The sequence below is a fragment of the Rana temporaria genome, chromosome 1 (assembly GCF_905171775.1).
Source record: "Rana temporaria chromosome 1, aRanTem1.1, whole genome shotgun sequence".
Lineage (NCBI taxonomy): Eukaryota > Metazoa > Chordata > Amphibia > Anura > Ranidae > Rana > Rana temporaria.
In genome coordinates, this window is record NC_053489.1 from 185,719,998 (window position 1) to 185,747,690 (window position 27,693).

The 27,693-nt window shown below is 41.7% G+C and overlaps 1 protein-coding gene across 1 annotated transcript in view; it reads left to right on the forward strand.

Annotated features, from left to right (window-relative positions):
- Nucleotides 1-742: 742 nt before the first annotated feature.
- The window catches only part of RFLNA (refilin A), an 84,812-nt gene continuing 57,861 nt past the window's right edge, over nt 743-27,693 (forward strand). The window contains exons 1-2 of the mRNA XM_040347346.1: nt 743-1,054; nt 10,777-11,133. Of these exons, the coding sequence (XP_040203280.1) occupies nt 10,915-11,133 (219 nt within the window). The 5' untranslated portion in view covers nt 743-1,054; nt 10,777-10,914. The remainder of the gene's footprint in view (nt 1,055-10,776; nt 11,134-27,693) is intronic.

The following is a 27,693-nucleotide window of genomic DNA, read 5'->3' on the forward strand; positions in this document are numbered from 1 at the left end:
ACTGACTACGAACAAAATAAGTATTCTTTCCACTGACCGTCAACTGAAGGACTATTCTTCGCACTGACCACCATTGGAGGGGGTTATCTTCCCACTGACCACCAGTCAGTGGAAGGGGTATTCTTTCCACTGACCATCAATGGAAGGGATATTCTTCCCACTGGTCACCAATGGAAGGGGTATTCTTCCCACTGGCCACCAATGGTAGGGTAATCTTCGCATTACCACCAATGGAAAGAGTATTCTTCTCATTGACCACCAGTTGAAGTAGTATTCTTGCCCCTGAACAATGGAAGGAGGATTTTTCCCACTCACACTTAGGTTAATGTATCCTGAACTGTAAATACAGTAATTATTAGCAGGGTTTCCTGAGACAGAAAGTTATTTCAGAAGTCCTTATTTAAAAAAAAAAAAAAAAGCTGAGAAAAGCTGCTCTAGAACATAAAGAAAAAATTAAATACAATTTAACAGTGATAACTGTAGCCAGTATATATGAAATTTGTACAGTGTGGATGCAGAACTCAGAAAGCTGTCCTCCATTTCTCATTATAATATAACCTAATGTGTAAGCCCAGGGAGAAGAGAGTGAGTCTCATGTCTGAGTATGTTGTCACTGTCAGGATGTGTTGCAAAAGATCAGACAGGGGACAGGAGCTATCTTCCCCTGCACAGCCCACCTTCACTGGTGACAGTGTGCTTTTTCTACAGCTCAGTTTGACATTTGCAGATCAGCTGTGTGCTCTCCCTCCACCTCTGTCCCTCCCTCTGCTGCTTTGAATGAAAAAAAAAAAAAAAGAATAGGCAGCTCTGTGTGCTGGATGGGCTGGATTCCCTCCAGATCTCCGTGAATCAGCTCCAGGGAGCTCAGCTTCTACTAGAATCCTTAGCAGAGCCCATTAACGTCCCCTGGAAGGATCTACCACTGTGGAGGCACCCCTAGAAGTCACCCTAGACTACCCCTCTGTGCAGAGACTAAAGGCTGGGGTGCAAGGAGCTCACAACTCCCTCTTACTTCTGCTTCACATCCCTGCCTAACATCATCACCAGCTGGGAGGTAAGTTATCAATGGGGAGCACTGGCTACATCACATTTTAAAACATATATGACTGCAATCACATTTAACTTACTGTACTTTATTATATATATATATATATATATATATATATATATATATATATATATATATATATATATATATATATATATATATATACTGTATATATATATATATATATATATATATACACATTTAGGTTACTTTTGGCGCAGTGGTGGTACTTGAAGAGTGGGTGTGTACGGATCGTTTTGGACCAGTTTTTGTTTTGTATATATATTTATAATACATTAAATTCTGATTATATATATATATATATATATATATATATATATATATATATATATATATATATATATATATATATATATATCATAAAAGTGTGCTTTTGTTTTATTTACTTTTTTTTTATTACTGGCTGCATATGCAGCTATACTGTATATTTTATATATATATATATATATATATATATATATATATATATATATATATATATATATAAAAAATATACAGTATAGCTGCATATGCAGCCAGTAATAATCTACTGACTGAAAAAAGTTAATAAAACAAAAGCACACTTTTATGATACCCAGACATTATATCGTATATAAACATTAGATTTGATTAAATAATAAATGCAAATGATTAAAACTTATAAAATACCTACACTTGGGGTGCGATACGCTCTCAATATATATTGAAGTAGCATAGTGCTGTGGTTTTAATATGTTTTAATCATTTGTATATTAATACAATCAGATTTTTTTTTGCATCATATACTGTTTGGCTACCTTTAGCGTCTGCTTGGTGCTTTTGTTTTGTTTTTTATTAAATATGTATTTATTGAAAAACGGTACAATAGTATAGGCACTTTTTTTTTTTTCAAAATATTTTTTAAGTATATATATATATATATATATATATATATATATATATGTATGTGTGTGTGTGTGTGTATATAAATATAAATATATATATATATATATATATATATATATATATATATATATATATATATCTCAATAACAGCAGCCTGGCAGAAGCGTCTTCATACTTGAGTTATTATACTATTTATTTTGCATACGTTTCTTTCACTCTGTAGTGTTCATACTCACTTTCACTAGCTCCTACTTTCTTTTCAAATGTTTTTTATTGTATTTTCAGCTGTTCTAGCTCCTACTTTCTTATAATGTTATTGGAGGCATTGATAATAGTGACCCCAGCTATGTACTATGGTGTTCTCACCTCTAGGACGCAGCATTTTCTTTACAGACCTCAGGTCCAGTACAGGTAAAGGACATCAGGCTATGATAGTGAATAGGGGTTTATACAATGGATAGAGTGTACTTTTGGTAATCATCAGAACCGCAGGCAAACTTAGAATATTTGGTGAAACTATTTTTTTTGTTGGCAGTTTAGGGGTTAAGCAATGGATACAGTGACATTCTGTTTACAGACCTCAGATCCACAGGTAAAGGACATCAGGCTATGATAGTGAATAGGGGTTTATACAATGGACAGTGTACTGTTGGTAATCATCAGAAGCGCAGGCACACTTCGAATATTTCGGTTTTGTTGGCAGTTTAGGGGTTAAGCAATGGATACAGTGATATTCTGTTTCATATGGTTTGAATTGATGTAAAGGCAGTTTGTGTTAAAGAGTAGAATGGGGGCATTGATCCCAGGCTGGAATTCCCATTTGGTCTACCTATGTTTACAGTAAAGTGCCTCCCTAACATTTCACAAGCTCAGGTTACCAGCCATAGAGATATTATACAAAGTTAACCTCTTCCTAGCCTGGTAGGTGGAGTTGCAGCTTTGCAGGCTACTTCTAAATGCGGTGGTAGTAATGCACCTACAACAAGTGGAAGAACTTTGTCTGTTCTGGTGCCAGATTTCCAGCCTTCAACAGCAATACCATAATCATTAATGCAAAGTCTATAGATCTTTAGTCTATGGTTATAGTTTCAGTAGTATGCAGTTAGTTAATGGCAGCAAATCAGAAATCGCTTTTAGGTGCTTAGCGTGTTCTTGCTGATAAAAGATGATTCCTGATTGGTAGGTTACTGTCCACCGCTTCTTTCTGCACCTCGTTATAAAATAAGCCCAACAGAAACCTGATTTAGTAATATGGCAGTGAGAATGGTAAACCTGTATTTAACTGACAAGAGATATTCCTTTTGTTCCTATTATTAATAATATTATGATCTTTTATTTTTAAAACAGTGACATTCCACAGCACTGTATGAAAGCAGACATGTATTACATGCCCACTTTTATTAATAGTGTTTAACTACATTGAGGGGTTATTTATTAAAGGCAAATCCACTTTGCACTACAAGTGCAAAATGCACTTAAAATTGCACTGAAAGTGCAGTCGCTGTAGATCTGAGGGGTAGATCTGAATTGAGGGGAAGCTCTGCTGATTTTTTTCTCCAATCATGTGCAAGCTAAAATGCTGTTTTTTATTTTCCTTGCATGTCCCCCTCGGATCTACAGCGACTGCACTTCCAAGTGCACTTTCAGTGCAATTTCAAGTGCACTTTGCACATTTAGGGGCAGATTCACAAAGATCTGCCCCGGCGCAGCGTATCTGAGATACGCTACGCCGCCGTAACTTACTTTGTTTTGTTTGAATCCTGAACGAATTTGCACCGTAAGTTACGGCGGCTTAGTGTATTTCTCGTGGCGTAACAGCGCTTAATTCAAATCGGCGAGTAGGGGGGCGTGTTTCATTTAAATGAAGCGCCTCCCCGCGCCGAACGAACTGCGCATGCGCCGTCCCTATATTTCCCGCCGTGCATTGCGCTAAATGACGTCGCAAGGACGTCATTGTTTTGACGTGGACATAAATTACGTCCATCCCGATTCACGAACGACTTACGCAAACAAAATTTTTTTTTTTCAAATTAAACGCGGGAACGACGGCCATATTTAACATAGCAGGTTTAACTATACGCCACCAAACAGCAGCTTTAACTATACGCCGGAAAAAGCCGACTAGAGACGACGTAAAAGAATGCGACGGCCGCTCGTACGTTCGTCGGAAATAGCTAATTTGCATACTCGACGCAGATTACGACGGGAACGCCACCCAGCGGACGCCGAAGAATTGCATCTTAGATCCAAAGGCGTACGAAGATGTACGCCTGTCGGATCTAACCCAGATGCCGGCGTATTTTGTTTTGAGGATTCAAAACAAAGATACGACGCGGGAAATTTGAAAGTACGCCGGCGTATCAGTAGATACGCCGGCGTACTCGCTTTGTGGATCTGCCCCAGTGTTTGCACTTGTAGTGCAAAGTGTATTTGCCATTAATAAATAACCCCCGCTGTCTGAATATTATTTTGCTATGCGTGGGTTTCCAAAAATGTGACACATTATTGGTAAGCTTTTTTGTAAATATTAAAATATTTTTATTAAAATTAGGCATTAAATGACAGGAGTACTAATTCAACTTTGTTATATATTTAAAGGAAAAGCCTGCGTTTGCTAAAAAATAAATGTAGCATATAAAACTACTACATGAGCCATTTTGCAAATAAAACTTGAAGGTCAGGCATAATAACTTACCAGTTACATTTTTCACCCCCTTAGCTTTGATCCATCCTGTATACAGTTTGTAATAAAATGCTTCCTAAATATTTTTTATTTTTTTTACGTTTTCCTGTGTGGTCACATGACTGTAAAGTTGCAATGCTTCTCTGTACAGTAAAGGAGCCATTAACAGTATCAAGGAGCTGTAACATCATCCCTCCAGCATCCACAGCTCTCAGGGTTGCCAAGTGTTGTCAGCCCAGAGAAGAGTTCCCGTCCACCAGCCACAGAGAAATTTGGTCACAAGCTGGAGTGCTGGAGCTTTGCGCTCATGTGACTGCAGGAAAGAAAAACAGTATACCAGAAGAGACTTATTATAGTTTTTTTTACAGGACAGATAAGAGCTAAGGGGGGGAAACATTTAACTGGTGAGTTATTGTGCTGCCTTTCCTCCTACTTTAAAGTTTCCAAAGGTAACTTTTATTTTTACAAAAATAACAAACATGTTATACTTACCTGCTCTGTGTGGTGGTTTTGCACAGAGCAGCCCAGATCCTCCTCTTCTCTGTTCCCACGCTGGCGTTCCTGGCTTCTCCTTTTTATCCAGTGCCCCCATAGGAAGTTGCTTCCTATGGGGGCTCTCGCATGGGCTCGCTACCGAGCCCTGCTACCTGCATCCATAGAAGCAGACACTGTCCCTGCCCCTCTCTTCCTCGTCAGAGTATGATTGACAGGAGTGGGAGCCAATGGCTATGGCTGCTATGGATTTGTCCTGTGACGAGGGACAGAGCAGAGAGAGCCCCTGCTTTCATGTATCCTTATTTATAAGGGAGTGCTTTGGGGAGGGCGGAGCTGGATACAGAAGTTTTTCTTCATAAATTGCATGAAGGTCAAAAAACATCAATCTTTACAACCACTTTAATGTTCTTAAAAGTTATCTTTCCATTTTAGTCTGCAGCTCCTGTAATCTTCTAAAGCACAGGTGTCAAACACAAGGCCCGCGGGCTGAATCTGGCCCTCCAGACATTTTTAATGTGGCCCTCACCCCCCCCCCCTTGTCTCCGCCCCCACCTGGTCTCAGCAGTCAGCAGCAGAGAAGACAGGACTCCACCAGATCCTGCACTTCTCTGTCCAGCCCTCCTGGCAGCAGCACAAGGCAAGGGGGTGCACTGATGTAAGGGATAGTGGGGGGGGATGCTCGAATTCTGATAGTGGGGGGCTCTTGACACTTGATGTAAGGTGGGTGGGGTGCTGATACAACCGGCCCTTTGAGGGCAACCATAATGCTGATGGAAATGGAATTTGACACCCCTGTTCTAAAGTGTCAAAATATTCAATGTAACGTAATGTAACCTGTACACGACTGGTGTAAAGAAAGCCCCAAGAAATGTCATTTACTGCTTCTGTGACTGGTTCAATGATTTTATTAGTACTAAGGCTTCTTTCACATCTCCAGAATGCATGTTTTTTTTATCCCAAGCGAGATCTCACATTAAACTACAGCGCTACATTAAAGTCAATGGGACTGTGCCGCAACCACGTGCCACCCAAAGACTTTAATGGGTGAGTATGGCAAATGGTACCACTTGCCAAACTCAACATGCCAAAGTAAAATTGCAGCACTGTGAAGTATTGAACCGTGGCCTTGGCAGTGTGAACACACCCAAGTGGCCACCTTGTCACATTGTAAGTAAGCGGTCAGGGGGTAGTAAAAATGTGGACCCGTTTTTACCCCTTTCCACTCTTTCTCCTTCGACTTACATTTTTGGTGAGATACTTCAAAATGCTTGTCTACTGACACTGCAGCTTCCCTTATTAGAGATTTGCTTAGGTGGTTGTAACAATGACTAAACCTCCCGGGCCAGATCCACAGCCAGCCGCCGTAACTTATCTTTTCCCATTTAAGTTACACTGCCTTAAAATTTCTACCTAAGCGCCCGATCCACAAAGCACTTACCTAGAAATTTTCGGGTGTGTAACTTAAATTCCGCCGGCGCAAGGCGTTCCTATTCAAATGGGGGCGAGTCCCATTTAAATTAGGCGCGCTCCCGCGCCGGACGTACTGCGCATGCTTGTGACGTCATTTTCCCGACGTGCATAGCGCGAAATTACGTTACGCCGAGCTTCGTGAATCGCTCCGGGTCAAAAAAGTTGCGTCGGGAAAAAAAAAAGATACGGCGGAAAAAAAAAAAATAAAAAAAAAAAAAAATAACAGCGTCGCGGGTAAGAAGGGTCTACTTTTACAAGGTGTAAACAGTTTACACTTTGTAAAAGCAGCCCTAATTTTACACATGCAACTTAATACTTACGGAGAAAAAACGAAGCGTAAAAGCTTTGTGGATCTCCGTAAGTGCTAATTTGCATACCCGAAGCGGCATTTCGACTCGAAATGCCCCCAGCGGCGGATGCGGTACTGCATCCTAAGATCCGGCAGTGTAAGTCCCTTACACATGTCGGATCTTCTGCCTATCTTTTGGAAACTGATTCTGTGGATCAGTTCCAAAGATAGAAACAGGGATACGACGGCGTATCAGTAGATACGCCGGCGTATCCCTTTTGAGGATCTGGCCCTCCATTCTTAAAACAGTAAAGGATAGGAGCCTGTAACAAAGTTTGTTAACATCTCTGCAGTGTGCATTGATCACCCAGAAAACAGACATTTTCTTTACACGGATTAGGTATTGAAAGTGAGCAGTGCCTAGAGCAGAAATAGTAAATTAGCTTCCACCAAGTCCTGCTTTAGAGCAAATGCCCCAAGATTCCTGCTGTTACTTTTTAGCCAGAAAAGCCCTTCGATTTTATGATTTAATTTTTACTTGTTACTGAGACTTTATTTTCCTAGACTTCAAGGCCAATTGCCAGCTCCATGTGCAATTAGAATGCCTTTACTGGCCACTGAGGCAGGCTCATTGGACAACGGAGAAAAAAAAATACACACCATTATGAGGAAGGAACATTGGACGTTTGGATGAGAGTTACCAGGGTTTAACCGTGAAGTACGGCTCAGTAATAAAGTAAACAAACTCAGCAAGATAATTGCAGTCATCTTGCATTGTAGGCTCTGTGGCACATATTTTACTTGGAAAAGTTTAAAATTAAGTACAGGTTCCCTTAATATATACATACTGGGTACCACATAGACTGAGGCAGGGGTGCAAAGTTCTCCCCAATTTGTTGACTGTGATTTGACTTTGCAATATATACTCAACAAGTGCCAGATCTAAATATGTAAAGTGTAGGTATTCCCAGTTAACTTTTCAATAGAAGCTTTAAAGTCTTACTCAAGTTGAAAGGGGGACCTTGAGGATTTTGTTTGGATTCAGGCTTTAAAATGACCCTGTTACAAAACTAAAATTGTCCCTAAAAGTGGCACCTAAAAGAAAGAAAGTGAAAAGTGCCTTTCCTGCCATCTAATCAAGGCAAATTACTATTTTTAGTTTTCTTTACAAACCAACACTTTCTTGAGTGCCAATCTTCAGGTCTCCTGGAGCACTTAGTGGCCCCACCCAGGGCCGTTTGAAGGAATTTGGGGGCCCCAAGCAAGAAGTGACGGGGTGTTGCTGAGCTTCAAGTTGAGAAGCGGGGGGGGGGTTGGGTTGGTGGGGGACAGATGCAGCTGCCGCCGGTCACAGAGAAGTACTTCTCCACTTCTTCTGTCATTGCAATTTGATAAGCGGGGGTGGGGTGAGGGGGAGGAGTCGGGGGGTTGTCGCTGTGCAAGCATCATTAACCGGGTAGTGCTGATAAGTGTGGGGGGGGGTGCGCTGCTGCCGCCGAAAGGGTAGTACTTCTTCTGATAAACGTCGGGTAGTACTTCTAACTGTCTCCCCCCCATGTTTTTTTCCCCCCCCCCCCCTCCCTACTGCATACTGCGCAGCAGGAGATTCAGTTTTGCTGTTCCTGGCCGGACTGAAAATAAGTGAGCACCGAGTATGTGCACTTCCTGTCAGTCCGGCCGGGAACAGAAGACTGAATCTCCTGTACCGCGCGGTTTAAGGTACCCGGGCCGGACTGCAGGAGGAACTAGGAAGAGGAGCTCGGCCACGCTACAGGCTGCAGCCCTGCTGGGGCCCCAGGCCAGCTTGGGGCCCCAAGCAGTTGCTTGTTTTGCCTGTCTTGTTCCGACGGGCCTGGCCCCACCCACTGACCTCCACATCATTACTGTATCCTATAGTAAAGTGGAGGTCAGTGGGAGGAACCATTGAGCACCTCAAGGGGCCTGGAGATCAACATTTCAGTTTCTTGAGAATATTTTAACTGGAGATTTCTTTGGAATGGAACAGCATTTGGTGACATGGGCGACAGAAGAGTTAGGGCAGCTTCGCACTGAGCTGCTGAACATTGGCCACAGTGCAGTGTACCCGCAGTTTTGATGTGCATTAGCTGTGCTTTGTCATCGACTTCTATTATGTCTTGTGGTTTTGATTCACTTTCTAAAAGTGCACCAGAAGTCCTGGTACTAGAAGTACTAAATACTCTATAACCACGTCAGTATAGAAGTTTATTGTACAGCTATTTTGGTGTCAATCTCTAGTTGCAGGAGTTATGTATTTAATTTGTATTTGTTTTTTATCATCCTGTGCAAAATCTTGTTAAAATGCATTGATAACACGAAAGAGCAGTACAGTGTTACATTTGTTTATTTGTGCCATTGTATCCCACCCCAGGCTCTATCGGTTCCCGCAACTTGCTTTACTGCACATTCCAAAAGCTAGAACAAAGACTTGAAGCATGTAGCTTTGCTTATTTTTCTATGGATAAAGAAAATCTCTTTCAATATGCTGCTTCCTCCCAAGTGACTTCCACATAATTGTGACAGCCAGGGTTATACGACTTTATTGTAATGAAGAACCCAGAGAAATGAATTTGACCTCTCTCTTGGATACTATTCTTGGATACTATTACAGGGTAGCAGATTATTTTCATGCTGAGAAAAGAATCACTAGGTTGCTCAAAACACTTACCAGGCTTATTCGATAACCAAGGAGCAAAGTGTAGTAACTCATAGCAACCAATCACAAATCCCCTAACTAACTGCAAATGGAGGGTAGTTCCTTGGACTGGAAATGGAAGGTTTCTTGATCCGTTTATTTACCGTTAAGTAGAGCTAAAGTATTGACATTGGTATTAATAGCTTGCTACCACTCTTGCAAAGTCCAGATTCCCACGCAGAAGACCGCTGTGCAACTTTTATACAGTTTACACTAAGATGGCAAATGACACCTAAAGTTTGATCTTCATTTCTTTCCAGTTGCAGAGATGTATGGCTGGATGTCCACTGCTTTCCAGTTGGGGGGATGTATGGCTGGATGTGCACTGTTTTCCGGAAGGGGAGATGTATGGCTGGATGTGCACTGTTTTCAGGAAGGGGAGATGTATGGCTGGATGTGCACTGTTTTCCAGTTGGGGAGATGTATGGCTGGATGTGCACTGTTTTCCGGAAGGGGAGATGTATGGCTGGATGTGCACTGTTTTCAGGAAGGGGAGAATTATGGCTGGATGTGCACTGTTTTCCTGTTGGGGAGATGTATGCCTGGATGTGAACTGTTTTCCAGTTGGGGAGATGTATGGCTGGATGTGCACTGTTTTCCAGTTGGGGAGATGTATGGCTGGATGTGCACTGTTTTCCAGAAGGGGAGATGTATGGCTGGATGTGCACAGTTTTCCAGTTAGGGAGATGTATGGCTGGATGTGCACTGTTTTCCAGAAGGGGAGATGTATGGCTGAATGTGCACTGTTTTCCAGAAGGGGAGATGTATGGCTGGATGTGCACTGTTTTCCAGTTGGGGGATGTATGGCTGGATGTGCACTGTTTTCCAGAAGGGGAGATGTATGGCTGGATGTGCACTGTTTTCCAGAAGGGGAGATGTATGGCTAGATGTGCACTGTTTTCCGGAAGGGGAGATGTATGAGTGGGTGACTTTAAGGAACCTTTTAGGAAACTTCTGTTTCTAATGGAACAGTTCTATACACAATATTCAGGCAGAGGATGCTTACTCAAGTGTACAAAGCATCACAGCTCCCCTTACAGCTGATTTATGTATTACCATGCCTACTGCGTAAAATCATATGTTATTGTTATGGAGAGCATCACAGGATCCTGAGATTTGTAGAAATGAATATAAACAATAGCATTGCTAATATTGTAGCTACCTTATTAATGTTAATGTATTCCTAAACCTAGGGCTTCATCCGAGGGTGTTCTGCATGTGCACAGTAGGAGGTTCCCAGATTTGTGTGTGATCTGCAAGTCGGACGTGTGGAAGAAATAAACAGCCAACAGATCAGGTTTTTCTGGGAGTTGACCAAGGCTCTGCCAGACATGGTAGGACATCTGAATCTTCAAGGCATGGAAGACAGCTTAAAGGACAAGAATCGGGAAGGGTTATTGGACAGTCCTGATTCTGGACTCCCACCGAGCCCCAGCCCTCCTTTTTACTCTATTTCCCCAGGCATCTCTGACAGCAGAGCTGAGGGCAGCACCACCCCAACACATTACCCTGGATATGCCTACAAGAAGGAAGTCAAAGAGGGCAAAGTGGTAAGTACTTTATTCCTGCCTTTATATATTGCCTATTTACTGGGTCGTACCTGCATTTCTCTATTCCTTCCGCATAATTAGAATGTGTCTTGTGTTAACATGTTCTTGACATTTTAGGTGTTATTCCATTGTGTATTCATTGCATTAGAGCATGTTAATAGGGATAGGGTGGGGTCTTATACACAGTATAATGCTCTAATAATCATAGGTTGTTGCAAAGGTATTCCCAGGGTAGAGTGTTTACAAGAAATACTCTCAGAAGAAAATGATCTATTCAACATTTTTGGTAATATCTTGTAAGCATGTTCAAAATCAGATGTGTAGAAAGAGATGTCCCACTTAGACTGTGTGCCCCCAGCTCTCCACAGATTTTGTACATAAAACATTTTAAAATAATGTGCAGGCAATGCGCATTTGACTGTAATCTGGGGGTTTTTCAAAATGGAGTTAAAACAATGTTGTGCAGATTTGTGCAGAGGACAATGTACAACTAGCACTTTGTATATTTATAAAATTGCTGATTACAATAAGCTCATCAATCCACATTTGTTATCATTTCTGTTACCACCTGTGATCCTTAGATCTGAATCTGTAATGCAGTGCTTTTGGCTTTCCCTTGTGGTTCTCTGTTATTTGTGGGCATAAAAGTACCTGCTTTCAATGTACAGAAATACTAAACAGAATGTTTGTGATTTATATTTCGATATTGATTCCTCTTGTGGCTGGTTTGGTGACCAGCATCCAGCAGCGGGTGAGGCCTCGTACACACGACCGAGTTTCTCGGCAAAAACCAGCAAGAACCTTGCTGGGAGATATTTTTTTGCCGAGGAAACCAGTCGTGTGTACATTGTCGTTGAGGAAACTGTCGAGAACCTCGACGAGCCAAAAAGAGAGCAAGTTCTCTATTTTCTCGACAGGAGTCTGATTTGGCTCGTCGAGGATCTCGACGGGCTGGTTTTCAACGAGAAACTCGGACGTCTGTATGCTAAGAAACCCGCACTTGCTCAGATTAAAGTATGAGACGGGAGTAAAAGTAGCATTTGTAATGGAGATAGCACATTTTTAAAGCTGTAACAGACTGAAAAGTGCAAATTATCTCTTAACAAACTTTTATTTAACACGCAAACACATGAAATTAGCAAAAGCAGCCCCAAGAGTTTAGCCAGTGGAATCGAACTTCCCCTGCCGTTTTATGTGTTGTATGTCACTGCGTTTGAGAACGAGGAGATTTTGGCTTGACTGTGTGTACGCAAAGCAAGCTTGTCGAGTTCCTCGACAAGCCTAACAAGGAACTCGACGAAGAACTCGATGTGTTTCGCCCGTCGAGTTTATCGGTCGTGTGTACGAGGCCTTAGTCTGTGGGTCAATAGCTGTCCATTAATCGGTTGTTGGGAACCAGTGCAGTGTGCATTACATTACATAACTCTAATGTATGTGTTCAGTAAGGCAGCGTAAACAACACTGATGAAGAAACCCTTAGTAACCAATCAAAAATCATGTCAGAGTTGACTAGAGAGAGTAATCTAAAGTCTGATTGGTTGTTATGCAGCTCATGGTTGTTCTTCACCTCTCTTTTTCAAATAAACCCCAAATTTCCATCATTTAATTCTCTGTATGTTTCATTTGTTTGACATTTTATCTTCAGATTACTAATCAGGATTCAGATGCTGCCGCTGCTGGCATGCAAAACAAACGTTGTTATAGTTAACTGCATCTTATAGTATTTTATTGTTTGATAGAACCACTTTTACATGTCAGCAGCCTCCCCCAAATAAGCACTCATTTCAGTCTTTGCTTTAATAATATTTTTCTTTATACCAGAATAATTGTATCGTGTAATAAGTCGTTATTCACCCGAAGAATTATTCCTGGACATCTTTGCTTTGATAAAAGCATAAGTTACTACTGAGTTTTCCAAAAGTTTCAATTTTTTATATAACTTGTTTTAAGGGCTTAGGTAAACCATAATGCAAAAGGCATGGTTTATAATATAAATGGTGGTACCAGAATTATGCAGTTTAGTTTAGGCACAATAATTGAAAAATTCTCATTGGTTGCTTTAGATTCCTGCACATTGTTGCACATTGCCTTATACCATTTACTTAAAGCCTAAATATCTGAAAGCTAATTTACATTAATGCAGTGACAGTAAGGGAGATCTATTAAATAATCTTGTCAATATAAGTGTTATTAAATCCATTACACATAATTTGTAGTCTGAAAGAAACACTTGAATGATGCAAGAAATGCTACATTACATTCTTATCAGGGCAATTCAAGAGCTGATATGGAACACTTCCTTCTATGGGGTGGCTGCACTGCCTTTTGGGGTCTCCCTGACACAAGGTTCCTGCACAAGATGGCTTTTCGCCCACCAACTTTTCATTGACAGCTGCTTGCCTGACCCGCGATCAAATAATCATGGGACATCCAGACCTGATATCAGCGAGTTAGGTGATCATTCTATGCACGCTTTCCAAATGGAAATTTTGGAAAGTGCTGCAAATGAGAGAAGGCTGTGTGCACAACCTTAAAGGGGTTATAAAGGAAATATTTTTTTCCCTAAATAGCTTCCTTTACCTTAGTGCAGTCCTCCTTCAGTTACCTCATCCTTTGATTTTGCTTTTAAATGTCCTTATTTCTTCTGAGAAATCCTCACTTCCTGTTCTTCTGTCTGTAACTCCACACAGTAATGCAAGGCTTTCTCCCTGGTGTGCAGACAGCCTCTTGAGGGGGGAGGGGGCGAGCAGGAGTGTCAGGACGCCCACTAACACAGAGCTCCTTTCTCTATCTGCAAAGCAAGGGCAGAAAGCGCTGAATGGGGTGTTCTGGCGGAGGGACTGCCCCCTGTCAGAACACAACAGCTCAGCGGGGGAGATCGCTGAACTAACCTTGCATGGTTATCACAGCAGCTCCAACCAGAGCTGTCATTTTTTTGTGTGCAATCCAGCACAAAAACTGTGGCATGTAACGGCTTTAAGGTGTCTCCAGTCTGAATGAAACAGCAACAGAGACTTTTTTGGACAATGGCCTTGTCAGCCTGGGGAGAGGATAGTGTTCGATGCACAAGCAGATGTAGATAGATTTCACTAACAAATTAAAAGGCAAACTTCAGCTTATACTTTTTAAGCAGTTATAGCTTCATTTTGTTCCCTTTGGGCCAGTGTTAAATGGTTTATCTCAACCCTCTGACAGTTTTAAAAGAAGGTAAAGGAGGGTGAAAAGTTCTTACTGGCTGGATCACCAGGTGAAAAAACAAAACTAAAAAGAAAACAAATGCAGCCATCACATCTACACCAGCTGCACTCGCCTACTTTCCAGGAGAGGGGCAGAGTGGAGAGTGATGACTGATATTCAGTGCTCTCTGTTCCGAGCAGTCATGTGATCGCTCAGTTCTCAGTCTTATGGCTGACGTAGGACAGCTGCAGCATCACACCGATGCTGCAGCATAGAGAAGAGTATGTACGTTTTTTTTATAACCCCAAACTTCTATAATCTGTGCTGTGTGACATCTCGAATTTCATTTCTATTATGTGATTGTTACCTTTGAAGTATTTAGCAACGCATGGCTAATTGACATCTGCAAAAACAAAATATCACAATGACTTACAGTCAAGTGTTTGTTAATTTGGTTTTGATTGCAAAATATGTCAACTAGGTGGAAATCGGTCAAGTGTTATTGCTGTGTTGGTTACCTCTTTCCTCTGTATTGTACTGAGGTAATCTTATTGTGGGCTAGAAATATTTTGGCAAACATATGACAAGTGTGAGCAACTTCTACCAAAAAGTACCAAAACTTGAAGTATAACTAATACCATGCGTTTTGGTGTGTGATTTTGCACACTTTAGCAAAGTTCATTGAGGGGCCATTAAGAATTAATTTAGGGCCATTAAGAATAAATGGTACTGCCGTACACCTACAAAAGGGATGTGTTTTTTGTGCGTTGCGTGAACACCCACAATTTTGTGTACATTCCTGCATCGCACACATGTGAACCCAGCCTAAAGCTTGATTTCAGAGAGCGATTAAAACACCTGTCAGGCTTTCATTGCTGTCTGTATCCTTGTTAGGGAGATTCATCCTCCCTATTTGTCCTGTTTTCCGTTATCACCAATAGTGAAAGTGAAAAAAAAATCCAAACTTTTGGATTGTTAACAGAACAGGAATAGAGGGAAAATATTCCATAGGGAACACTAGTTCTGGTGACTGCCAGGAATTCCTTCACTTTGGAGGGATTGCCTCTCACTTCCTGTTTTGGAAATGCTACAGGAAGTGAATGAAAATCTACCCACTTATTGCAAAAAAAATAAAACTGACAGGGGTTAAAAACCTTCTCTTATTCTAGCCTAAAAGGAAAAAAAATGTTTTGCATTTAGTTGTACTTTAGGCCAAGAAATGTGACAGTGATGTAAAAAAACAAACAAAAAAAAATACCGTATTTATCGGGGTATTGCGCGATCCGGCGTATAGCGTGCACCCCTAATGTGGACCCGCAATTCCTATAAAAACATTTTTTTAGTACTTACAGTTTTGGTGTCTTGCGCGGCGGCCTCTTCGGGTCCGGCGTCCGTCTGCGGCTTCGGTGGTGTCCTCCCGGCTTCTCCCGCGCTGTCTCCCCGTCGAATCGCCGCTTCCCGCGCTCAGTTTGAACGCCTCCACCGACGTATACCGAGTGCAGTACACTCGTCTACATTCGGCCAGGCTCGGCTTCGCTCGTGCTCACGCTCTGTGACGTTTATGCGTGAGCACGAGCTAAGCCGAGCCTGGCCGAATGTAGCCGAGTGTACTGCACTCGGTATACATCGGCGCAGGCATTCAAACACAGCGCGGGAAGCGGGTATCGGCGTATATCGCGCACCCACGATTTTCCCCTTATTTTAAGGGGAAAAAAGTGCGCGGTTTACGCCGATGAATACGGTAGATGTGATGCTGTAATATTGCAGCAGTGACCTGTCATGTTAATTCTGCTTCCACCTCTTTTTGACATTTAGGTAGATTCACACACAATGGTGTAAACTTGCGGCGGCGTAGCTTAGTGTGTTTAGGCTACGCCGCCGTAAGTTAGCTAGGCAAGTACATGATTCACAATGTACTTGCCTGCTAAGTTACGGCGGCGTAGCCTAAATTGGTGGGCGTAAGGGCGCCTAATTCAAATGTGTTTGGGGGGGCGTGTTTTATGTTAATAGTGCTTGACCTTACGTTTTTTACGTTTTTTGCGAACTGCGAATGCGCCGGGCACCTACATTTCCCAGTGTGCATTGCGGCTAAGTACGCCGCACGGGCCTATTGATTTTGATGTGGACGTAAACGACGTAAATCCCGATTCACGGACGACTTACGCAAACGACGTAAATTTCGTTCGACACGGGAACGGCGGCCATACTTGACATCATTATTCCAATAGGGCCTAGCTCTAACTTTACGCGGCCTATCTCTTACGTAAACGGCATAAAAGTATTTCGTCGGCCGGGCGTACGTTCGTGAATCAGCGTATCTCCTCATTTACATATTCTACGCCGACTGCAATGGAAGTGCCACCTAGCGGCCATCCAAAATATTGCAATCTAAGATAGGACGGCGCAAGCCGTCGTATCTTAGATATGTTTAAGCGTATCTGTTTGAGCATACGCTTAAACATAAGTCGGCGTAGATTCTGAGTTAGGGCGGCTTATCTACTGATAAGCCAGCCTAACTCTTTCTGAATCTACCTAATTCTACTTAAAAGAGAAGTAAAGTTTTTTTTTTTTTTTTTTTCAGAGCTCAGTAAATGAGCAGAAGCCGTCTGTAAAACTCTGCAGCCCGTGTTAAAATTGCTGCATACAGCCCAGATAGCGTGAATAACTTGCCACAAATTTTGCGGCAGCTTTGAATGGAAAGTTGTACACTTGCAGAAAACTTGAAACACAAGTTCTAGTTGACACTTTTCCAATATGTAGAAAATTTGCATGGAAAGTCTCTAGCAAGAGCAAAGTTGCAGTGGTGAGTTTACAGCAAGAGCTCTGCAAGTCTACAGCCTGAAAATTCAGCCACAGTGACCCCTGTGGTGGGATGACTATTGCACAACATAACTGAACCGTAACTTGCAGCAGACTTGTAGGAAGTTTATAAAGAATGTTGAGTCATGGAGTCATGCAATGCAGACTTGATGCCAGTATGCAATAAACTTGGCAAGTCTGGCAATAGTTTAGCAAGTCATTTTCAAACTTGCAGCTCAGTTGTTTGCTATCTGGAAGCTCAATTGCAATACAGCCTGCTATCAGGCTGTAATGTTAGAATTCCGATGGGCAGCCAGGAATAGTAACCTTCTTTTTTTTTTTTGTGCTCTCCGGTCGCCAGTGCGAAAGAGCCCTAAATCAGTAACCACAAAAATGTTTAAGCAGTGAGGTCTGTGTAGTTAGTGATTGAGAGCTTAAGAAAGCTGAGAAAACATGGGGCCAAAATCTCCAATTAGGAGAAGGAGTGAGTAACATCATTAACAGTTTTGGAGGATGATTTAAAAAGTTTACAGAATATCCAAGTGAGGCCCTTACCGTATGGCCTGCATCATTCTCTGGCAGGCATTAGAAGCACAAAGAAACTGTAACTAAGACTGCTTTCACACTGCAAGCGCCAGCCGTTAGCGCTAAAGCGCTGCTCGTTTTAGCGGTGCGCTGCTTTCCAACCACTAGTGGGGCACTTTTAACCAAAAAAAGGGTTGAAAGCTCCCGCTTTGCAGCGATTTCAAAGAGCCTTTCAGGCAGCGCTTTGGAATGGGCAGCGCTTTGAAAATGCTGCCCATTCCATTCATTCCAATGAGCAGGGCATTTTGGGAGCGATAAATACAGTGCTCCCAACCCACCCCAAAGATGCTGTTTGCAGGACTTTTCGGAACGTACCGCAAGCGCACCGCTCGAGTGTGAAAAGTCATACTGAAATGAATGGAAGGCGGTTTTCAGGTGCTTAGCAGAGGCTATTTCCAGTGCTAAAGCGCCTAAATACCGCCCTAGTGTGAAAGGGGTCTAATAGTAAGTGTTGCTCACAACAACCAATGCTGTTCACTTATATTGAAAGCATGTTAGAGAAGTAATAAACTTGGCTTATGTGGGGCATAGGGGTTGATTTACTAAAGGAAAATAGACTGTGCACCCTGCAGTTGCTCCAGAAATTAGTAAATGAGCAGAAGCTCTGCTGACTTCCATCATCCAATCATGTGCAAGCAAAAATGCAGTGGTTTTTTTTTCCTTGCATGTGATTGGGTACTTTTTGCAAATTTAAGCTTTACCTTGTTTACCATGCTCTGGAGAAACTGCGCTTGCCGGGTGCAACTGCACTTTGCAAAGTCTATTTGCCTTTAGTAAATCAACCTCATAGCGTCAATTCTGTTCATCTACACTCTTTGTTGCATGTGCTTGATTTCTGCATAGAAATCACAAAAAATAACAATCAAATTCCAGGAATAATACAAGGCTAACCTGAGCTTAAAGTCAAAGATGAAATAGGGTTTTCTTGTTTTTACAGCTGTTGTGGACAGAGCAGGCTGTATGCGCCAAGCATGGCTCTTGTGTACCATATGCTGTCAAACTGTATTTCAATGACATTGTCAACATCTGTACATATTCAGTGCTGACTGCACTTGGCTTTGAAGTCCAGGTCTTGCCTTTCTGAGAGTTAAACTGAAATTGCCAACTCATGCCTTTTGACTTCTTTTTCAAACCTACAAATGTGAAACAGGTAACAGTGCCCATAGCGGACATCATGCAGTGTTTAATGCAGACATGGTTAATGGTAATTGTTTACAGATGTCCCTGATACACTAGATGAAAAAGAACTGCTCGTCTAATATGGGGTACATAGAAACTGTTTATGTTCCCAGCTTATCTGTGTAATATAATTCTACTTCTGTATCTGACAGCAGGGTCAGGTTGATGCCTGTCTTTAGAAAAAAAAAGTTGAACCTAGTGTACTTTAACCTCCCTGGCGGTATGATTCTGTCTGGAATTACGTACCAAAAGCTGTACAATTATTTTGCAAGGAAATTTGGCGTTTTATACTGTAGGCCTGTAATTTTTAGGAATAACTCACTTAAATCTGACCAAACAAGAATCTTGTAGGCATCCCGGGTATGACATTTAAAAAAAAAAAAAATTATAAATTATAATATAATAAATAATTATAAATAATTATAACAAATAATACTATAATTATAATAAAAATGATTTAATAATGTAATCAAATCAAAATCACTGAAATTTGCTCAGTTGCAGAATTGTCGCTGTCATTATTTTTTTTTTTTATGACGAATTTCCCCACAAATCGCTATCGCACATTTCTGCAAGTGATTATAATTTATTATCGCTGTTTTCTAGCAGATCTAAAACCATTTTTGACATAAAGGGACACTTTTGGACAATCTACAGTTTGCAGGCAGAAAGAACAGTTTTTATTATATAAAAGTACATGTAGGGCACTGGGCAGACCACTAGGGACAAGGGGGGTGTGTATTTTTTACATACAGTACTGTAATCTATAAGATTATAGTATACTGTATGTATTGTGTTTGTTTACTTTTTTGAATTTGGCACCGTTCTCCGCCCCCGTGCGTCGTAACGTCGCAGGGAACAGAGATCGGTGGCACACGGGGAGACTGTGAATCGAGCGAGGAGGACCCGCTCGCTCACACAGCGGGGTGGCATCGCTGGATCCAGGGACAAGGTAAGTAACTTGCCTGTGGATCCAGCGAGAAGGTAAGCCGCGCCGCTGCACACTCTGCACGTCCACCCAGAGCGTGACTCGGGGATACCGATCCTAACATTGGAAACCCACCCCGAGTCACGCTTGGGTTTACCGCTAAGGGGGTTAATCCCATTCAAGCCAGATTTAAAGTGGTTGTAAATCCTTACTTTTACTCCCGTCTCATACTTTAATCTGAGAAAGCACAGGTTTCTTAGCATACAGACGTCCGAGTTTCTCGTTGAAAACTAGCCCGTTGAGATCCTCGACGAGCCAAATCAGACTCCCGTCGAGAAAATAGAGAACTTGCTCTCTTTTTGGCTCGTTGAGTTTCTCGACAGTTTCCTAGACGAAAATGTACACGCGACCGGTTTCCTCGGCAAAAAAATATCTCCCAGCAAGGTTCTTGCTGGTTTTTGCCGAGAAACTCAGTCGTGTGTACGAGGCCTCAGGGCGGGTTTGAAATCGTGCAAGTGCAGCTGAACTCGCATGATTTCAAACCCGCATTTCAATCTGATTTGATTGGACACGATCGGGGCGATTTGAAAGACATCTGTGTGGGTTCATGCACGGATGTCACCAAAAGTAGTGCAGAAACTCGGACGGTGCCGTTGCCGTTGCCGACAATAAGCTCTGATTTGGCATGCAATTTGACATATCAAATCGCATGTCAAATCGGCCCAATGTGAACGTGGGCTCAGGGGGAGATTTACCAAAACTAGTGCACTCAGAATCTGGTGCTTCTAATTTCAGTGTATGTTTTGACACTAAGCCCTGTTGTTCTGGGAGGACATCATATGACGCCTTCCCAGAACGTGCAATCTGTCACTGGCTGTGCCCACCGGACACAGCCAATGACTTATCACTGCACCAGCCTGCTGCCAGTGTCATGTGATCGCTGTGACTAATCACAGCAGATCATATAACAATTGTAAACAATGGATGGCTATCCTTTCATATCATCCATTGTATACAATTGTGTTGCTAGCTGTGATTGGTCACAGTGAACACATGCTCCAGACAGGGCCAATCACAGCCCATCTGCACCATGTGATTAGCTTTGACCAATCACAGCTAATCACAACAAAAGACACTGAATGAACTAATTTCATACAGTAAAAATTGTTGCTTATATCAATGAAATTCATTGGAATATGGATGTGTAAAAAAGAAAAAAAAGGTTATCACTACCCCAGAGTAGTACAGTGTTACTATAGTAACACTGTGTTGCTCTGGTCACGGTGTGTTAGAATTTTTTATTTATTTTTTTAATTAAAAAAAAATATATATATATATTTTTTTTTTTTAAATGTCAAAAATCACCCTGATTACTGCCACACCAGTTATATGATGACGCTGTACTGTACTGGTCACAGTATGCAAAAAAAAAAATACTAGTTACAAAAAATTACAACTTCAAAAACTCGCCATGCTTTACTAAATACCTTGTATTGTATACCGTACTTTCCAAAAAAGGATCATTTGGGGTGAGATGGGGAACGAGATAGGGTGTCAGTACATCATAATTGATAAATTTTAAGATATATACTATAGTTTGTGGACTCCATAACTTTCCTACAGACTAAATAATATACACTGCTTTGGGTTATTTTCACCAAAGAAATGTAGCAGAATACATTTTTACCTACATTTATGAAGAAAGATTAATTATTAGCAAATTTTGGAACAGAAACAAAGAAAAACTTGTTTACAGTCCTGAAACGAACGGTTTCAATCGAAAATCTACTAGTGCATGGCCAGCTTTATCCTCAGCGCTAAATGTCTGTAAGATGCTTGTGATGAGGGGAATGCCCCTTTACTCAAACATGCCAGCATGGAGCACTGGAGCAGGACAGTGGGCGTATTGCCAGAAAATGGCATTTAAGAGTCGGTTCACACTGGGGCGACTCGTCAGGCCCAGTGCAAGGAGAAAAAAAACAGGCAATGGAACCATTCTAATAGGAGCGACGCAAGTCACTCCGACTTAGAAAGAGGTTCCTGTACGACTTCGGGGGCGGCTCGGGGCGACCTGCATTGACTTCTATACAGAAGTCTTTTTGCAGGTCGCCTCTGAAGTCGTCCTAAAAACTTGTTAAAAATCATAATAAATGGCAATACAGGACGAAAACAAGAAAGTGTGAGATATTACTCTTTAAATTTTCCTGCTGTGCCCAGTTTTGAAGAAAGGAGCCTCATCTTTGTAATGCCATGAGAATGTAATGGTCATCCTGAATTTTGTGTGACTGACTTATTGGTGTACTTAACTGAAATAATGGTGAGTCAGGCTTCCTGGTTTCAGTTATTCTGCCAATCAAACTTCCTGAAAAAAGGAACATTTAGTGACTCACATGACAACCAGGAGCCAAAAGAATCACTCATTTGTATATCCTGAGGCAAAATAGTAAATGAGTGCAGTAAGCATTTTAAATATTATTATACAGTATATATTAGGAAATCTGCAATTGACTATTGCTAAATCAGGTTTATCATGGAGTTCTCCTTTAAGTTTACCTATCCACTGAACTTAAAGTGTTTGTTAATCCTCAAAAAACAAAATAAATCCAGATTCTGGTCCCTTAAAACAGATTAAACAGCACAGTGCTTGTGCTGTGTAATCTGCCCCCCCCCCCTCCCCTCTAAACTGTAAAAAAAAACTCCCTAAACCACTTCATGTATCCCCCTCTCTGCGCTAACCGTGCAAATCAGAGCTGCGGTCGGTGTACGTCTTTCCATCATCCGCAGCCCTGCTCTGCTCTCCTCTTTCCCCTCACCCCATCCTACCTGCCTGTCAGCTCTATATCTGTGTCTTTGTAGATAGCTCTAAACAGATATTTACAAGCCTAGTGTTTTTTTGTTCCCTCGGTGCAGTCTGTGTTATTCCTGTTGTTTCCCCCTTTAGCAACAGTAAATCTGAATACTGTCAGCTGATCAGCCTATAGTGGCTCTAACAGTGCAGAGAATAGAGAGCAACTGAGCATGTGTAGAGCCGGATTAGACATGCAACAATGAGTGCTAGAGTAAGAAATGATGCGCAACCTGAAAAATCGCATGAATTAGCGACTGAAACAATCGCCCAATCAGCGACTAAACATTTGTCCAAACAGAAAATAAAATAAAAAATGGGAATTCAAAAAAGTAACAAGTGACCACTTGGATGTCCAGAAAAAAATGTAGCAAAAAAAATGATGTAGCAAAAAACTGCAGGTATTCAATCAAACAACAGAGGAGCAGGGATATGAATCTTCAGTATTATGCTTCCATCAAATAAGGTAGATAAATGGCCGCTTACCGACTATGGACGATGGACCTCTATTGCGGAGATCATACGAGCTCAGCACACAAGGGGGCAGGTCCACAGAGAGAGTACGCCGGCGTATCTACTGATACGCCAGCGTACTTTCAAATTTCCCGCGTCGTATCTTTGGTTTGAATCCTCAAACCAATATACAACGGCATCTGGGTTAGATCCGACAGGCGTATGGCTTCGTACGCCTTCGGATCTTAGATGCAATACTTCGGCGTCCGCTGGGTGGAGTCCTCGTCGTTTTCTGCGTCGAGTATGCAAATTAGCTATTTCGACGATCCACGTCGCATTCTCTTACGTCGTCTCTAGTCGGCTTTTTCCGGCGTAAAGTTAAAGCTGCTTTTTTGCGGCGTACAGTTAGACTTGCCATGTTAAGTATGGCCGTCATTCCCGCGTCAAAATTTGAATTTTTTTTTCTTGTTTGCGTAAGTTGTTCGTGAATCGGGATGGACATAATTTACGTCCAGGTCAAAACCAATGACGTCCTTGCGACGTCATTTAGCGCAATGCATGGCCGGAAATTTAGGGACGGCGCATGCGCAGTTCGTTCGGCGCGGGGACGTGCTTCATTTAAATGAAACGTGCCCCCTACTCGCCGATTTGAATTAGGCGCCGTTACGCTGCATGAGATACACTACACCGCCGTAACTTACGGCGTGAATTCTTTGTGTATTCAAAGCTGCCAAAAGTAAGTTACAGCGGCGTAACGTATCTCACATACGCTGCGCCCATCTGATTGTATGTGGATCTGCCCCTAGGATAGGTTCACAAGGCTCCGGACATGGAAGTCAATCCACAGCAGAAAATCCTCTTCACCTCTCCATAGAACACCGAACACTTCCTTATATCAGCTGGATATAGAGCTAAGGACTCTGACGTCATCACACTCCAGCTGGTTTGGCGTGAGCAGCCGCTGGTAGTCTGTTTTTAGATTCGTTTTTATCTTTTTGGATGTCAGTAACCCGCTTTATATAACAAAGGGTACCTGTTTTTTACATACTGCACCATGAAGTTTTCCTCTTTTTTATTATAACCCAAACTGCTCACTGAACGCCCCTCTTCACTGTCCTGAGAGGAGACGTGTATATATGCGCTAAGATAAAGATCCAGCTGATATAAGGAAGTGTTGGGTGTTCTATGGAGAGGTGAAGAGGATTTTCTGCTGTGGATTGACTTCCATGTCCGGAGCCTGGTGAACCTATCCTTGTGTGCTGAGCTCGTATGATCTCCGTAATAGAGGTCCATCTGAGTCGGTAAGCAGCCATTTATCTACCTTATTTGATGGAAGCTTAATACTAAAGATTCATATCCCTGCTCCTGTGTTGTTTGATTGAATACCTGCAGTTTTTTTGCTACATCATTTTTTTTGCTACATATTTTTCTGGACTTCCAAGTGGTCACTTGTTACTTTTTTGGATTCCCATTTTTTATTTTATTTTATTATCTGTTTGGACTTGAATGACCACTCAGGATCACTGAGGGTGTGCGGCATTTTGTTTAATCACGCGGCTGCTTGTTTTCATTATATATGTTTTTATTGAGATCATATTGATATTGATTTTGTTCTAAGTTTACTTACTCTCACACACATATATACTCACAAATGTTTAGTCGCTGATTGGGCGATTGTTTCAGTCACTAATTAATGCGATTTTTCAGGTTGCGCATCATTTCTTACTCTATCACATATTTTTTCATTTACTATTCCAACTAATTTATGATTGCAGCACCTTGTCATATTTTTATGTCACATTTTAGTATTGTGTCCTAACAGGAACAGTAACACTTACATTTTCTAGGTGGAACCTTTTGCACTTTGTGGCACTACCATACACCTCCCTCTTTGGGGATAGCGCGGATTAACTCCATTTACATGCAACAATGAGTGCATTGCTGGATTTTAAATAATATAGACACTTACTTTTAGTGTTTTACATAGCTATACCTGCAAAAGGGGCCAGCCTGAAGTGATCTAGCATAACTTAATTTTCTGACTAAAGTTCCACTGTTAAATAAAAAATTAAGAAACATTGGCCCGGATTCAGATAGGAGATACGACGGCGTATCTCCTGATACGCCGTCGTATCTCTGAGTGCAGGCCGTCGTATCTATGCGCCTGATTCATAGAATCAGTTACGCATAGATTTCCCTAAGATCTGACCGGCGTAAGTGTCTTACACCGTCGTATCTTAGGCTGCATATTTACGCTGGCCGCTAGGTGGCGCTTCCGTATAGTTACACAAGGAATATGCTAATTAGGTATTTACACCGATTCAGAAATGTACGTCCCGCCTGAGCATTTTTTTACATCGTTTACGTTAGGTTTTTTTCGGCGTATAGTTACCCCTGCTATATGAGGCGTAGCTAATGTTAAGTATGGACGTCGTTCCCGCGCCGAGTTTTGAAAATTTTACGTCATTTACGTTCACGTCGAATCCAATACGTCCTTGCGGCGTACTTTGGAGCAATGCACACTGGGATATTTCACGGACGGCACATGCACCGTTCAAAAAAACCCGTCAAAAACGCGGGGTCATCTTAAATTTAAATAAAACACGCCCACAACATCCCCATTTGAATTAGGCGGGCTTACGCCGCCACACATACGTTACGCCGCCGTAACTAAGGGCGCAAGTTCTTTCTGCATACAGAACTTGCGCCCAAAGTTACAGCGGCGTAACGTATCTAAGATACGTTACGCCCGCAGATAGATAGAGCATTCTATCTGAATCCGGGCCATTGTATGTGTATGTGTGACTTCTGTTCTTCAACTATGATATTCAATCAATCATATGGTTTCTAACAGATGACACAGAGTAGATGCATTTTACTTTTGGATATTTTAGGGGATGAATTCCTTAGCGCTAACAGTAGTGTTTTGTAAGCAGGAACAAATTCTGCTCATGGCCTGGCTTACCTTTAGTAAACGACTAAGTTTATATAACAGTAATTTTATTGCAGACAGAATGTCCAAAAACGAAAAACAGACTGAACTGAACATCTTTTCAATGTAAAATATTTATTAATTCCTTCAGCAGCAGGACAAAAAGTGAAGCCCTGCCTTTATTCTCTCCAATCCAGGGTTTCTCAACTAGGGTTCCTCCAGAGGTTGCTAGGGGTTGATTGAGCATTGAGATAAGTTCCCATTGACACCATTGACATTTTTAGCTTTCTGAAGGGGGTCATTTCTTCACCAATGACCAGGGGGGCGAGCAGGAATGTCAGGACACCCACTAACACACAGCTCCTTTCTCTATCTGCAAAGTAGAGAGTGTCCTGACTTGCCTGCTCGCCCCCTCCCCCCTCAAGAGGCTTTCTCCACACCAGGGAGAAAGCCTTGCATTACTGTGTGGAGTTACAGACAGAAGAACAGGAAGTGAGGATTTCTCAGAAGAAATAAGGACATTTAAAAGCAAAATGGAAGGATGAGGTAAGTGAAGGGGGACTGCACTAAGGTAAAGGAAGCCATTTAGGGAAAAAAAACATTTCCTTTACAACCCCTTAAGGCCTCATGCACACTTGGACATTTTTACAGCAGCTGTTTTTGGCAGTAGACTTTTTTTTTATACAGTCAATAAAATCTACATCATGTTATCCTATGTGTCCATGCACACATAGGCTGTTATCAGCAGTTTTGGGCTGTGGCGTTTTTGAGCAATAAAAAAAACCCAAAACTAGTGGGTTCTGAGAGACGTTTGTCAGCTGTAAAATCGCTCTAACGCTGATAAACGCCGATAAACGCTCAAAAATGTCACTCACCAGCATTCTTTAACGTTTTTGATCCATTGGAAAAAAAATTAAAAAATGTCTTCAACAAAAAAACGCTAAAAAAACGCTAACATGGAAAAAAGCTAAAAAACACTATTGAAAAATGTTGAAAAAAGCTAAAAAAAGTTGAAAAAGTTGAAAAACTCACTGCAAAGCTACTGGCGTTTTTATAACGTTATTTTAACGTCCAGTGTGCATGAGGCCTAAGTCTTGAAGTGGAACTTTAGTGGTAGCATCACTGTCAAAGACTGAATGTAAGTAAAATTTGAGTAACATTTTATAGGAAAGAAGCAGCAATCACCAGTGGGGCGCTAATCATTAGAGGTACCTTATTGGTACTTAGCTTATACCCCAGTAAACTTTTTTCTATAATACATTTTTAAACATAATTCCTTGTTTTAATACCCATTTCTTACAGAACCCCTGCACTAAAGACATACCCTTTGTGAGCTAAAAGATTCTGGTTCCAACCCGTTTCATGCATTTAGGCCTCATGCTCACTGGACGTTATAAAAACACCAGTAGCGTTAGCTGTATAAAGCTGTAGAATGGGTTTTGCAGTGTTTTTATACTCCCACAAAAGCTTATGGCTCAAAAACGCTGATAAACGTATAATAGCTAAGTTTTTCAGCTTTTTTAAATTGGTTGTAAAGGTTCAGTTTTTTTTTCTTTAAAATAACAAACATGTAATACTTACCTCCACTGTGCAGTTCGTTTTGCACAGCGTGGCCCAAATCCTCCTGTCCTGGGGTCCCACGGCGGCTCTCACGGCTCTATC